The 16,646-nt window shown below is 36.9% G+C and overlaps 1 protein-coding gene across 2 annotated transcripts in view; it reads left to right on the top strand.

Annotated features, from left to right (window-relative positions):
- The first annotated feature begins 8,032 nt into the window (after positions 1 to 8,032).
- Positions 8,033 to 16,646, top strand: part of LOC107687074 (fibronectin type III domain-containing protein 5) — a 42,716-nt gene continuing 34,102 nt past the window's right edge. For both annotated transcript variants that reach the window (XM_016484223.1, XM_016484222.1), the window contains exons 1-2: positions 8,033 to 8,243; positions 16,048 to 16,163. In XM_016484223.1, the coding sequence (XP_016339709.1) occupies positions 8,165 to 8,243; positions 16,048 to 16,163 (195 nt within the window). In that variant the 5' untranslated portion in view covers positions 8,033 to 8,164. The remainder of the gene's footprint in view (positions 8,244 to 16,047; positions 16,164 to 16,646) is intronic.

Genomic DNA, 16,646 nt, shown 5'->3' with positions numbered 1-16,646 from the left:
AAATTGCATATGACAAAAGGAGAAATTTTGAAGAATGTGCAGGATGCTCGTTTTAATGCAATTACACTCTCAGGAAAAAAGTACAAACCTTAAGATACAAAAGTTAAAACGTACATCTTTATTCCTTATTTACCTCTAAATAAGTAAATATGACCTAAGTGTGAAAGTTTATACCTTTGTTTCTGAGAGCATACATTGAATGGGAACCAGTGTTTTCAGAACTATTAATATGCTATCAGTGTTTTTATTAATATTTTAAATTGGCTTTTGTTGTTATATTTTCAGTTTTTATTTTGAGTCTTTATTCATTATTTATTTATTAATTTGTAGTAAATTTGTTAAGTGCTTTTGTCATATGTATTATGTGTGTGTGTGTGTGTGTGTGTGTGTGTGTATACTGTATGTATACACACACACACACACACACTAATACGTTTTTTTTATTATTATTAAATTTTCGTTTTAGTTAAGTTTTAGTTTTAGTTTATTTCCAGTTAGTAATTTAGTGCTTCATCTTAAAATTATTTCAGTTAGTTGCTAAGGCAGCGTTTAAAAAATGTTGTTTTCTTTTGTTTTTCATATTTATATTATGTTATATTGTAGCTTTATTTCAATTAACAACTAACAAGTTTTAGTTGTTTTAGTTTAACAATAGCAACATCAATGGAAACTAGAAATATCTTTCTAGTTCTGAAGTGGTCAATAGTCATTACTCACTCAAAACCTTGACACCTGATCTCATTCTCTTTGGCTCATTCATGAGAGTTCATAAGAGAATCAGCAATGTCTTTTTTTTTTTTTTTTTTCAATGAATCAGTTGATCCAGTTCTTAAAACTGGTTTGATTTTTTTTATTCCTCATGCAAAACTATTGTGCGACTTCAGAAGTCTTGAAATATACAGTAGCTCACAAGTCATATGGATCATTTTGATCATATTTCAATTGTGCTTTGTGTCCTTGTTGAAGTTCAAAAGCTTAGTTCTCATGAATGATGCTTTTAAATTGCATGGCAAAGAACAAGCAGCATAATTCTCCTTTTATATTTCACAAAAGAAAAAACACAACTGAAACACCATGAAGAGAATCATCAATTTTTTTTTTTTTTTTTTTTTTCAATGAATCAGTTGATCCAGTTCTTAAAACTGGTTTGATTTTTTTTATTCCTCATGCAAAACTATTGTGCGACTTCAGAAGTCTTGAAATATACAGTAGCTCACAAGTCATATGGATCATTTTGATCATATTTCAATTGTGCTTTGTGTCCTTGTTGAAGTTCAAAAGCTTAGTTCTCATGAATGATGCTTTTAAATTGCATGGCAAAGAACAAGCAGCATAATTCTCCTTTTATATTTCACAAAAGAAAAAACACAACTGAAACACCATGAGGGCAAATAAATAATAACATAATTTTAATTTTAGGTGAACTATCTCTTTAAGAAAGAGAACCAGAGTATCCGACTGAGCATTCAAGTGTAACAGCAGCCATATGGCCATTACATAAATGTGGCAGTCTCACTTCAACTCCCTTGAAGGCTACTTTCAGCATACATTCTCTGTATGTTCTGGATGAGACAACGCTGAAAACAGCCAACATCTCCTGTGGACAGCACTTCTTACTGAGGGTTCCCGTGACAAGAACCTCTAGCCTGAGGCAACACTCTATTACTAAAAAGCGTGTTTCTCTTACAGACAACTCAGCAAGTCTTGCACCTTCCCTCAAGTGTTATCGATTTTTCAAATTTATTAATTTTTAGTAAAACATTGTAAAAAGAGCTTTTAACAACTGTTTGATCAAAATGCTAATTATGTATTGATCTTTGTTCTCATTTAAGAGCTATTTCCCTCTTGATCTAGTACTTAATAATCATCACACAGCAGCCAGAAGAAACACTGTAGAGTGTTACTGCTTAAAAAATGAACTGACATATACAACTATATTGAATTTCACTGGGGTCCACAGTGACCCAAACTACTAGTGATACTAGTGACTACTGAATAATAAAGCCTGATTTGGCTCACACTTGTGCGACACAATAAAGCGATAAGTGATAAACGCATCCATGTAAATATGAGTTTTTGTCCAGAGCAGTCACAGCACAATCTCATTACATCAAAATCCCACTCCGATTAAAATTCGGCCTACATAGGCGCTAATTCATGCATGCAAACACAAGCACATAAACATATTCAAACAGTGAAAGAGAGAAAGACAAAGGATAATGCTAAACATCAGATTTTCATTCTGTATACTGTTACGTTCCGTGTTTTTTTTTATACAATATTGTTGGTTGCTGCGTACTGCTGTGTGCTCTTTCTGTCTCTCCATGTGTTACTGCTGCTCAACCAGGTGCGGAGGAGAGGAAGGTGATCACTCACACCTGTCACTCGTTATTGTACAGAGGCTGCAAGCTCAAAAGCGGTACAACATGCGTACCACACTGAAGCTTGACTTCCAGAGTGTTGTTCTTCTTGCCTGCCTTGTGTTGCTCTTGTGTTTTCAGAGATTGATACTGTCTAAAACTTACTTGGGTTATGGCTTATTGTAGCCTTCCGAAAGGGTAATTAGCATTGTTGTTGTTGTGCTACGTGTCTCTCCTTGTAGGGAGGTGGGTGCTATTTTATTTGTGAATCTTTTTCTCTTGTTTTGCTTAGTTAGGGAGTTGGTGTACATTTCTGTTGTTAATTTTCTTTTTTTGTCAGTTTAGACCGTTCTACTCCTTAACTAGTTAGAGGGTCCTGGGTGCTATTTTATTTGTGAATCTTTTTCTCTTGTTTTGCTTAGTTAGGGAGTTGGTGTACATTTCTGTTGTTAATTTTCTTTTTTTGTCAGTTTAGACCGTTCTACTCCTTAACTAGTTAGAGGGTCCTTTTGTTTGTTGTTTTGGCCTTTCCCCCTCCTGAAGTCTATTTTGCTTCCTATTTTACTTTGGCATTTGGAAACTTTGTAATAAAATCCTTTATTTTGAAACTTAATGTGTCTGTTGTGCTGGGCAGGGGACTGGTGCTCACTCACCCCAACCAAATTTATGTTTACTTTTCTCTGTTACCCCCTTACCCTAGACCCTTACATCTGGGAAGTAACCATACACTGAAAAAAAGAAACCACTCAGCATCTGCCAAAAAGATGGAAGAATGTCCCACATATTGTACCCGAGTTACCAGTCTCAAGGGCAGATATAACAGAAAGATGGTCAAAAAGTTCCCGCACAAATGGCAGCATTTGAAATGCAGTGGGAACATGCTGTCTCTAAATGTCCTGCTCTCTTAACGTCTCATGCAGTCATTAAGACCAGAATGTGTTGGACTTGTTCCTTAGAAGAAGGTCAGATAGTTGCAAAGTAAGACCTCTTTAATGTGCTGAGGGCTGAACCGTTGATAGTAAGTGTATTTACCAGTGTTAATTTAGTGTTGTGTGTGTGTGTATATGTATATATATATATTAGTATTTATTAGAATTTTGAGTTAGTTTTAGTTTATATTTTATTTTTAGCTTTATTTCAACAACTGATTACTTTATTTGTCAGTTACAATTACTTTTTAAATGAATGTTTAATAGATTTAGTTTTAGGTAACAATAACAACATTGGTATTTCATGCTTTTTTACTGACTGTATAGCTATCCAGTTATGAAAAGATCAAAGCTGCATCTGAAATCGCATACTGTCTGGTAGAGGATGGAAACTTACTTTACAACCATAAAGCCCTTTCAAATGGCCGATCACCCATGGAAAAACACAAGGTATTCTCCATTAACCAATCCCAAAAAAAAGGATTGAGATATGGGAACCTCTCAGTGGTCTCACATCAGGTCCTTGTGGTGTGCCTTTTTAGGAGTGGCTAGTTTATGAGGTTTTGTTCATTCCTTTCCCAGAATCAGCCAGTAAAATGCAAGCGTTAATCAGACCTGTCATTTATTTCATACTTCTGTGACTCAGTGATGTTTTTACATTAGTTTTTTTCAATTGCTAACAAGCATTTACCAATATGTAAAGTACTTTTTCTAAACTCTTAACACAGCAACTCACCTACATCACACAATTGGCCAAATAGTTAATTTTCTGGTCAAAACCACATTTTGTTAAATAAATACAAACTCTACCTTTCAAAATGCTGAATGCCTTTTTCTGCATATACTAACTCTATCAAAACACAGCAAACCCGATTCAAAATAGAGTCATTCGGTCAAAACATTAGCCCTGCTTTTCTATCCAATAGGAACATATAGTCAATCATAGCACATATAGACTGTCAAATGATAACAGTTAATGGCATTACAAAAACTGCATTACTTGCCATGTCTCAGTTCGACCTGTATAGAACATACAATATGAGATACATTTAGATAAAAATAATAATAATAATTCAGTCAGCTGAACTTTTTTTTTTTGTGTGTGTGAATTCATTTTAGATAGTATGTGTACTGCATGATGAAGGAGTCATCAATACTTTATGAAATGTAAAAGAAAAGTTACAGAATTGCTGAAGTAAACGCTTTATTGGCCAAATTAAATTGCTGTCAGTGAAGAAAAAAAACATACACCCCGTTGCATTTTGTCCCCTCTCCTTCTCCTTCTCCTTTGTCAGAAAGTCAGAAAGAGCTTTATTACTAAGCATGTTCACACACTCAAGGATTTTGACTTGGAGACAGGAGCATCCAGTGCAGAAGAAAGTATGGACAGTGCAAACATGCATGATAGTGCAGACATACATAGGAATTATAACACTTCTGTAATATAAGAAAAACAGAGAATTAAATAATGCACTATATACAGAAGTAGAAATATAGAGGGGAAAAAACATAATTGTTTAAATTAATGTACTGATATGTTATTTACAAGTGTGCAGATATGTTATTTAAGGATGTCTAATATACAAATGTACAATTTTCGGATTCTATCATATGTATAAATGCGTCAGTTGTGATGGACGATGTATAGGTATGAATGTTTTAATTGTTCATGCTGAATATAGCCTGCAGGAAAAAACTGTTCTTATGTCTGGCTTTTCGAAGAGAGAGTGAGCTGGGTTTGTGGGGTCCAGAGTGATTTTCTTAGCCCTTTTCCTCACTCTGGAGATGTAAAGATCTTGGAGTTTGGGCAGGGGGGCACCAATAATCCTCTCAGCAGTCCGGACTGTCCGTTGTAGTCTCTTGATGTCTGATTTTGTAGCTGAACCAAACCAGACAGTCCTGGTCCAACTACTCGCCCACATCCAGACATTTTCTTTCTTTTTCTGCTTCTCTTTGCTGTTCTGCATTGTTTTGAGCAAACCCAATTCAGAGAGTGCCTTTTTTATTGTGCATGGCCATGTAATGGAAAGACTTGGAATTATTCATTAAGATTGGAATCAGCTATTTCTCAATTATCAGCTCTTTTAAGCTGCTGTTGTTGCAGAAGTTGAGGCTTTACGCTATATTTAAAGTTTGGAACATTAGGTCTTCATTTCTGTCATGCTGTGTTTAAGCATTTGTAGAAAAGTTAAGAAAGATCCATGATTTTGGTATGGGGTAAGCTTGTGTAAAATGAAAATGTAAGAATTTTAGAAACGTGTTAATTGACTGAATATTGTGTAAAAACAACATGAATTGTGTTAATGGTATGGACACAACAAACAGATGTTGTGCTAATTGTGTTTAGAGTTTTGAAAATGTGACTACATTGGACAAAGGGATGTTAGCAATTGAAAAAAAAACTGTAAATAAAAAGACATTATGGACTCTGATGGGATATTAAAGTATCCATCGAATGCGCACTTCAGAATTTCGCCAGAAGTACTAGGTCACCCGGGTACTTTTCCCCTGTTTTTTGAATACTGTGAAAAAGCTCTTTTCACATTTATATGGTATGGAGTAGCCATATTCAGACGCAGCGCAAGATTAAATGCCCTTCAAGATGCATTTGAGATAGATTCGAAGGTGGTTTGGGATGCATGTACAGTAAGATGTGACTTGTGGAAATGAAGTTGGTTGTTTAGGCCACATATGTAATTTTTCTCACCCCAAATGGAACTACATCAGTATATGAAAGTCAAGAAGTGACTGTTTAATAGGCCCAATGTCATACTTGATAAAATTTGCATTGCAACTGTAAATGTCAGCATATCCTAAATGTAGATGTTGTATTTGTACTTGGCATTCTGACAACATTAGGCCAACTGTAGGTGCATTAGAATAATGAAAATGTGTCAGACGGTGTGAATGGAAAGTGCATTGTGTGAATTTAAAGTGGTGTCATCCTGAGGCAATTCCTATCGGTACGCAGTGGGTATTTTCTCAGCACTTGGCACGAGAGTAAAAGGAGAGAGCTGGAAAGACCCCCACAAATTTAGGAAGAGTGGTTTCCCTCAGTAAGCATTCTGGCAGGAACAGGTGAGAGGGAGCGATGAAGACACTGCCAGCACTTTCACTCTGAATTTCATTCAGAGACTGAATGGGCTGCAGCGAACGACTATAGAGCAGCAGTGTAGCTTTGTAGTTGTGTACCCCATGTTGTACACTGAAAGCCGTCGATGCGTGCTAAAGCTGAGGCTGTCATGCAGAGCTCATTGCGCTGTCCCAGGTAGTGGCTACACCATAGAAATGTAATACATGGGTAGAATGGCAATTACCATGACAAAGGGAGACCTAAAATAGGTGGAGCTTAACAACCCAGACATTGTCTCTCTGTCTACAGTCAGTATGCAACTTATGGCTGAGGGGGTTTAAACTTCTATGGAAAATCTTGCAAATCGGCTAAGGTTTGTCTTGTTGTAACCCAGATTATGAATTAGCAGCACACACAGTAAAAAGTGGTGATCTATTTTTGCTGATTTAAGCCATAAAATGTAGTATTGTTGGTATAAATGAATGCCCAGCAGGCACACAACATCATAAGAAGACGCTGATATTTGGTTACATTTCGGTTGCCACGTCGGGTGACCAAAATTCAATGTCAATTCAATGTCTAATTTCAATGTTAATTTGATGTCCAATACCAACGTCAGCTGACGTTGATATTTGTTGCTTTTAGGTTGTGTAACCAAAATCCAACGTTAAGTCAATGTCAAGTTGGCGTCAAGTGACATCAGCTCGATTCTCAACCATTCTCAACCAAAATGCAACTTCTGTCCGACGTCATATCCAACGTCAACCTGATGTTATATTGATGTCCTGTGCCTGCTGGGTGTATTTAGGTAGATTCGATGTCAGCATTTACGGTTACCTTTTTTTTTCAGTGTAGCACAGATGATCAATCATAAATACTTCTTAAACAGAAAACCAGTATAGGAAATTTGGCTATTACAAAATGTGTGTTTTGTCAGTCAATGATCCTAACAGAAAGCACACAAGCAGTGTATTGTATGCTACTTTATCTAAGTGTTTATTTTGTGCTAGGTAAACTTTTGTGGTTGTGAAATATAATTTAAATAGGCTGTTGTATCAAAAGTGTTTAGTAGGCCTTTATGTAGCCTACTATTAAAGCCTTCCTCAACCTTTGTTTTTTGGGTCAAGCCTCAGTTTGAGAGTTATTATTTAGACCCCCTAACGGTCTAAGTACTCTTCTCTTATTCTTCAGTTCCAGTTCTTTTTCTATGATGAAGATTCTCAGTGTCTTTCTTCGGGTGTGATTTATCGTCCGGACCACTACTGGAACTTGGACAGCGTTGTCACGTGGTGCATGTTACTTTTCTCAGCGCTGGAAGGGCAGACTAATCGCAGCCGTTTTTGGTGACAGAATATAGTCTTTTATTTAGCCTTTATACAGCGGTTGCTGTAACTGACTTATCGTTTATACGCCAGACACGAAGAGTTATAATAATATATTTAATCCATTATGCTTTTTTTGGCTTAGAAATGCTCTTGAAACCCAACTTAAATTTGAATGAGTTTCAATAGAGGACTCGGCTTTGTGAGCCACCGAGCGCCCCCTGGAGCAAGTATGCATTATGTCCCATTGGCAATAGTGACAAATGCCATCCAATGGGCTCACGCAGTCCTCTCATGTCGACTTTCTGCGGCAAGTACGGAGTTTAGATCCAGTCAGTGCTGTTCTGGACTGATGCAGGAGTAAAGACGGCAAGCAGTCGTGAATGTTAAACACATAGACGCCGACTTATACGTTTAAAAATCTTGCGAGTAAATGGGATTCAACGTCTTCCGAACAGAATGTAAAGAATTCCTTGAAGGATGTGGGGAATTAAAGGCTCGTGCGCTGCGCGGTTATTGTTGTTTTTGGCTTATATCTCCGTATCCTCGGTTAATGCCGGTAAGTTTGCGTGATTGTAGGCTACTCATTTTGTGAGGAATGTCATTATTATATATGGTAATTTATGGGCTTTTTGCGCACGATATAGAAACAGACATAAACCCCTATTACATTATTTCTGCGTGCATGAACAGAATTGCAACGGTGTTTGTAGTTATCTTTTAACTACAAACGGTATGCATAGTGCGATGCATTCTGATATGTTCACATTGGCAGAGAACAGACAGGTTGCGGGTATGAGATGAATAAATGATGCGCTACTACCTGTTCAGTTTATTGTCTATTGGGAAGCACAAGACGCTCGTGGGTTTCCACTGTTCGTCCAGACTGCATGTAAATGCTGTGAACAATTCATATGATCCTAACTGATTCTGTTCACAGAGACGGCAGAAACCTGGTCTCCAGACAGAAATGACAGTTTGAATGCACACTAGATCACATTTTAGTGCATTGGGATTTAGGGAATGTGTCTGGACGCAGACACATTTATAGTCGGCTATACTGAATTCATTTGTTAAATTGGAAACGATCTGATAACTAGAACAGCTAAATAACTACAGCAGAATAATGATTACTTTAATTGTCAACGTCGCAAATCCATTCCCTTCAATCGTATTTGCGTTGGTCTTTCTCCATTAATTGAACCTTTCAAAGCAATATATCATTTAATATCGATGTTAGTATGCTTTTTCTCTGGCCTGATATATTCCGAGAATCATGGCATTTTATTATTTTTATTCATTTGCAAACCTAAAAATATTAGCTTGTTTCAAAGATGTAGCCTATATGCAGATAACAATATCAGATTGTTGGCAATATCATTTTTTGGATTGTTCAGCCTTATCTTGTTTTAAAATACCGATAAGTAATTACACAGCTTGAAAATAAATTATTATAATAACTTACTTTTGTAAAGTGCTTTAAAACTCAATTTCTCAATATAAAAAGCTTAGATATGGAAAATACAGTGCGAACAATTTGCATGATATAAACTAATGACTATCACAGTTATGCACATTCGTTCTTTTTTATTTTTTTTTGTATTAAAACCAGTGCCAATTTTAACACTGAAACAAATTACAAACCATTACAAAGCATATTAGGGTGCATGAATGCAGTGGCAAATGTAAATGTAAATATTCATAACAATAACTGGTCCTAATGAGCAAGTTTTCAGCAGTTTGGTCCAGATGTGTGCTTTATTTCTGTTGGTAGTGGCATGAAAATGAGTGCATCACCTAGTGATTTAGAAAAAAAGTGAAATATATCGGCAGTAATTTGAAATTACTTTGAAATTGCTAATGTCATGCTGCCTGTAATGGTAACCTGCAATTGTTACTTTAAGAGCTATTTCTACATTATTTAACCTATATAAAGTAGCTTTGCTATACATGTATTTAGACTGATATTTTTGACTAGAATACACCCATTTAATTTAAATATTATGATTTTTAGGTTACCTTTTTTCAGCGTATATGTGAATCTGTAACACCAAACATGCACCATTATTACTGTGATTACTGTACATTGTAGACAGATTTGTTGATATAATGGATGAGATCAATCACTGAATGTTGTTATATTGCTTGCATTCTGTATATAACTTTATTTAAAATAAATATTTTATACACTGAGCGAGTTTCAGAAAATGCTTTTCCCGCCCCCTTTTGATTGACAAGACATAATCGGATTTTTAATGTAACAGAAACTTACGATAATCGCATAATAAACCGCTGCCATCAAGAAACCTACAGGACTTAAATGTATAGCTTTCTAGAGGAAGTCACCTGCAATTTCATTCTATTACAGTTGTTTGGTGAAGGAGGGCAGTCTGCTTAAACAGTCTACTATTTCCCTTCAGCGGCACCTGTTTGGCAATCTGAAAATTATATACTGCTATAATAGTGTAGAAATAGAAGTGTATCATAAAAGTTGCTGTGAAATGATATGGCTGTGCCATATATCTGTCAAGACGTAAATTTGGGATGTGGAAACATACTCCTCTGTTTGTGGAAATAAGAGCACAGCGCGTGCTATGTGATTACGGTGTAGTGGCTGTTAATGTGTAAGATTATGTAACTATAATAGACATCCACGGCTGACAAAGCACACCGAAACATTTTCACTCTGCTTTTCTCTTTTATGTGGTCTAGAGAGGCAACAAAGCCTCTGTCCATACGTCTTTATACTGAGGCTCTGGCAGTGATGCAGGACGCAGGAATATTAATGAAGAGAGCAAGTGACGTTTCCTCACCATTATGAAAAGAACACAGTTTCAAACACAGAAGCAACAGAGGAAGCAGGCGAAACAAACATGTCAGAGAATAACTGATCAACTTTAGAGGGTTTGGTCTTATTACAGGCCTGGTGTGTTTTGTTATGACGCCTGTGATGAAAGGCAGAGGTGCCCCCGCAATGTGCAACGCGGAGTTCCTCTCTCCGAGCTCTCACATGTTTGTTTCATCTGACAGTGTCAGGCATCTCATCAAAGCTACGGGAGGACACTGTGAATATTTTATGAGTCTGATGTTGTTTAGTGGGGCCAGTCGCTCCTGTGCATTGCATATTAGAGCAAATATATCAGTTTATCAGACTGATGTTTTGTTTTGACTCATTAGGGATGTCAGTCAGTAAAATGTTAACTGCACAAAATTGTTGAGTTAATCACGATTAATCATATAAATTAATATTTAACTGATAAAAGCCCCCCAATTAAGACTGGCAATACTTGAACAGCCAAAGAAAAAGACACGTCAATATATTGTTTGTCATACGTGTATAAATGTAGTTTGGTGCGGCACATGAAGCCTGAATTGCTCAGACGTTTGGAACTGTGGTGCAGTGGTTAATGCATTTTACAGTTTTACTCTCTGCTATATTTGCTGAAGAAATATATATATATATATATATATATGCATGAATTATTCATACAGAAAGAAAATTTCTTTTTTTTGTGGGGTCGTAGGTTTTGATTAAATGTGTTCATTTTTAGACTCTGTCATTTTATTTTTATAATCACACAAAATTAGCAAGTTGAATTGTCACTGGCTGATATTACTCTCACACAAAATATTGTCAAAAGTATCTGAAAATAAGAGGCGGCATGGGGCACAGACTCCAAGCTAAGATGTTATTAGATGCTGGAGGGAAGCTGTTTGCATCACTTCCTCTGAGTTGAAGCAGGCCACGGGTCTCTGGATCAGAGACTGGGATTTGAATCTCAAGGGTGAAATATTCTTGGTCTAGAGTTCAGCTTGAGCTGTGAAATCGTTTACAGACTTCAGGCCAAACTGCATCCTGTCATCTCTGACATCACTGAATTGTTAATCAGCGGCTCAGTTTTTCCTCCTCATAAGGGAACTTTTGCTAAATTACTTTACAGTGAGAAATAATCTCGCGAATCAAGGAAATAATGAAACATTGGTCTAAGCTGCTAGTTTTCCTCACTTTTTCACTTTTCTTCCTGTCACGGTGAGGATTTTCTTTGACTTCTATTATTTTTTATGCTGAACTAATGATATTTTCTGTTCCCTAACTCTCACCGAAACCTTTCTGTGTTTTTCCTTAACACGAGATTTAGTGTTTATTAGGCTTATTGGCTGGTCTCTACAATTTAAATAACTAAAGTTTTTACCATCCATTTGGTCCCCACCAAAACCTGACTTACGCAAACATTTCCTTCATTAAATGAGGACATACAATAGATTTTTTTATGTTTTTATATAAAGCTAATTATAATACAGCAGACAAACTCTGTAACTCTAAAGATAAACCTTACAAAAGAAAAGAAAAAGGATTTTTATTGATTCTCCAATAAAAGATTTTCCAATTAAAATGTCCCCAAATTAAGCTTTTGACAGATATAGCTCACTTTTGGAAATTTTGTTCCCAAACTATAGTCACATCTGAATGCACAGCATCAGCTGGATTTTGGCAGATGTTTTGGAAATTTTGTTTTTTGGTTTGGAATTAATATCTGAAAAAGAAAAAAATGTAAATCTGTTCAGCACGAATGCATTCAATTAATCAAAAGTCAAAGCGAAGATTTTTACATTGTTTTTTTCCCAAAAGATTTTAAATAAATGGCATACTTTTGAACTTTCTATTCATCAAATAATCAAAAAAAAAAAATGTATATATTAGTTTCCAAAAAACTATTAAGAAGCACAACCGTTTTCAACATTTCTAATAATAAGAGATGTTATGAGAAGTTACATATTTCACCTCTAATGATGGGGCATGTTGTATAATTAGTCTCTTTTTGGTATATTTTCTGAAAGTCTTCTTTCTTGAACACTCATCATAAGAGCAATGCAAATGCATAGGAACAAAATCAGTCACGTACAATTTTCTCGTGCTGCACCATAATACTTTTTTGATCAAATTCAGACTTGTGATCTGATTTTGAAAAGCTGCAGCACCTGACGGCCTCATACAAACACAAAAAAATATTTCTCTACTCAAAAAAATATTGCATTTACTCTGAAACAAAATAGCACAACCTCTCTCCATCAAATGAGCTTCGGTTACTCTTTACCTGACCAAAATTTACACCAATAAATATCCCTCCAATTTTCCTGTGGGATGGCAGCACTAAGCTACATATTTATGAGGGCTGCCATGTCCAGGGACCGTGGACACAGTCAAGCCAAGCCAGGAGATTCACCTCATAGCCAGGGCTCCCTAAATCACGGCTGCAGGTCTAGGTAAAGAGTATCACCGGACCACCGCTGCCCACCTGACTGCACACCTCTCAGACACATAGGAACCCGAACGCTCATGCTTCCTACAAGGGCGACTAGCAAATGTGATTTTGAGTTTAGTTTGACAGTTTGAAAAATGAATCGCATGAACTTTTCCAGGGGACAGTATTCCTAAGCAGTGCTCATTGCGAGATTGAATACCCTGAGAGTCCATACATTCAAATCACGTTTGTCAGGCTAATACACAAAAGGTTTGCTGTCTGGCTGCAAGCCAAGGACCTATAGAACATGAGTCTCATGAGAGAAGCCATTACCAACCGATGGGATCCAGAAAGACTGAGTGAACGTCTTCAGCCTAAGGTTCCTGAGGTTACATTAATGTACTGTATGTGTTAACATGATGTCTGAAACCTCAACTCTTTAGTGGTGGTAACACATGTGTTTGAGGCAGCTTGACCTTATTTGTTTTTAAAGTCCCCATGAAATCAAAATTAAAGTTTTTTGGGTGGCGTCAGCCAATCAGATCGCCTTATGCAAATACCCTAGCGCAGACGCTAGCCAATCGCGTTCATGCAACACCAGAAGACTAATGTGATTGGCTGTTGTCACTATGACGGTCGCGTCAGCACCAAGCTTCAGAAACGCCCTCCGTCAAGCATTAACGCTGACGCCCCGTGTGAATGGGGCGTAACACTGCGTGTTTCTAAGCATTTCAGGGGAACTTTAAGAGCATAATTTAAGTTGAAAGGCTTCGCCGGTGAGTATTAGGTATTGAAGATTTTTGGAAAATATCCAAATAAAAGGCAAATTATAAAACACATCCAATCATTAAAGGTGAAATGTGTACAAATGGCTTGATTATAGTGGCTTTAAACTGGAATAAGAAAAATTCGAACTAATTATTTCTTATTTAAAGGAATTGCTTAGCCAAAAATGAAAATCTGATCCTAATGTTGTCCCAAATCCTCATGATTTTCTTCCATGCAAACCAAAAGAAGTAGTTTAGCAGAATGTTCAAGCTGCTCTTTTCCATACAATGAAAGCATATAGTAACCAAAAGCTGAACATATATACAAGTAAAAATATGACTTGTGCAGTATATTAAGAGTCTTCTGAAGTCATACAAAAGTTTAATGTGAGGAAGAAACCAATATTTAAGTTGTTATTCACTGAAAATTGCTTCCCTTTCATGGGAACTTCGAACTGCGTCCTCTAGGGGTCGCTATGGGGAACGCCTCGTCGTGACCCGTGTCTGAAGCATACATTGAAAAAACACCAACTCGTTGGCCGGCGACAGCCATGACATCACTACCGGTGCGACTATAGTAGCGACCCCTAGAGGACGCAGTTCGAAGTTCCCATGAAAGGGAACGTCTCAGGTTACTTATGTAACCATGGTTCCCTGAGTAGGGAACGAGACACTGCGTCCTCTAGGTTTCTTGCCATGCTGCGGACGCAAGCTTCAGACGAAGCGAATGATGTGTGCTCCCGGCGCCTATTTATACTATAGTCGCACCGGTAGTGACGTCATGGCTGTCGCTGGCCAACGAGTTGGTGTTTTTTCAATGTATGCTTCAGACACGGGTCACAACGAGGCGTTCCCCATAGCGACCCCTAGAGGACGCAGTGTCTAGTTCCCTACTCAGGGAACCATGGTTACATAAGTAACCTGAGACGATTTTCCACCATAGATCTCAAATCTCCTTTTCACTTCAGCATATTCACTGCCGTGTTATAATCGGTCATTTTAACCGATTTAAATTTAGGTCTGTTCCTTACACAAAGCTATTGTCTGACTTCAAAAAACAGTGTTATTTTAGTATTATTTATATACTATAATAGTATTGATTAAAATTATGAATGAACTTTTATTTTTATATTTTCATTTTCATTTTGTTTACATTTTAGTCATTTTTATGTGCTTTTGTCATTCTGTTTTTTTGTATTTATATTTAGCTTTTTTTTTCAGTTTTAGTAATTTTAGTATGTAAACTTTCCTCGTTTAGTTACAATACATACTTTTTAAATTTTTAGGTTTTTCATCAACTATTTATATTTTATTTCAGTTTATTTAAATTAACGAAAACATTTTTTAATAGTTTTAGTGAATATAACACATAGGCCATTGATTTGCCTTTAATTTTCATTGTATGGAAAAGAACACTTTCTTTTTCTGTTTGTGTTCTATGGGGAAGTGGTTCAAGCGGTTCAAAACAACATGAGGGTGAGTAAATGATAGCAGAATTTACATTTGGGGCAAACTAACTCATGAACCATGAATTCTGGGATGCGAATGCACTCCTCATAGGCATCAATAAACTACTGAGGCATGTTTCTGAATGCATGTTACATTACTCCCCTATTTAAAGTGTAATGTATGACTGTTCCAAACACATCCTGCCCAGTGGGAGACATATTGTGTCCTCAGGGATGACTGGCTTTCTCTGTCGGTCATCCCCTTTAAATACACTATTTCCCATCTGCAGGGTGTGAATTTGTTACATTGTGATGGATGACGTTAAGCAGACAACCATATCACTCTGTAGTCAACAAACATTACTGATGATTAGATCTTCACGCACCGATTTATGTAGCGGCATATTATCATTCTGACAAGTGATGACACACAACTTCTGATTTAATTTCCATTTAATTCATGAAAAAATGTCCAATGGCCAAACGGCGGCTGGCTTTGTGTACTCTAGGCTGTGCCAGGCCATTTTCTTTGTTTGATGACCATCAAAGGCAAAGAGACTGGTTCAGATAACAATCTAAGAGCTCCCACACAGTAAATAAAAGTAAAGAGCAGTGGAAATATTGATCTAGAGCAAACATAGAGCTAAGCATCGGGGCATTTCCATCAGCCAAACCGCACTGTTTTTTTTTTTTTTTTACAGTATATTAAGTTTCATTATTAAAAATAAGCAAACATGAACTTTGAAGTTCATATGTAGAGAGTGCATGCAATGCACAGTCAAGCACATTTTCTGCAGTTTTAATGTTTTTTATCATGAATATGGGACTGTAAGCACAAGAGGTCTTGCAGTATGTCACATCAGCACCTTTTATCCCTTTATGTATTTTATTTTTGTCATCCTCAGACAGTTTATCTGCTCCGCTCAATGTGACCATCAAAGCACTGGAGGGGAACTCGGCCATAGTGACATGGGACATTCTGGAGGGAGACCCAGCCATTGGGTTCGCCATCACCCAGCAGGTATTGAACCAGTTTATGGTCAATTTCGAGTCCTTACATGTGCAAAACACAGCAAAATCACCTCATAACTCAAGTTTAATGAGGCAGTATCATGGAGGAATGCTTGTGTAAGCACGTTGATTATGTGTCGATGTAGACTGGGCTGCTTTCTCTTCGAGGGCACATGCTGTTGATATTTTAGGTGGCCTTGAGCTTTCTGTAAATGTTTTATGCATGCATGCATTAGTTTGTGTGTGTGTGTGTAAGCAGATTTGAGGAAAGCAGTCACTGTGGAGACCTCCGTAATAAGGACTGCAGTGACCATCTGCTGGAGTACAAAGCCATTACAGCTTGTCACCAAACTGAGCGAGACAGAGTTTCTGCAGTGTGCATGAATATGTGTGTGTGTGTGTGTGTTAACTGTTTATCTCCTCATGAATTTCTTATCACAACCACTTATCACAAGTATGGTGGGAATTCACTAAGAATGAATTGGGCCAATAG

Source organism: Sinocyclocheilus anshuiensis, unplaced genomic scaffold (assembly GCF_001515605.1).
Source record: "Sinocyclocheilus anshuiensis isolate Anshui unplaced genomic scaffold, SAMN03320099.WGS_v1.1 scaffold1251, whole genome shotgun sequence".
NCBI lineage: Eukaryota > Metazoa > Chordata > Actinopteri > Cypriniformes > Cyprinidae > Sinocyclocheilus > Sinocyclocheilus anshuiensis.
The sequence above is the reverse complement of the archived record's forward strand: the minus strand, read 5'-3'. Positions and strand labels throughout refer to the sequence as shown.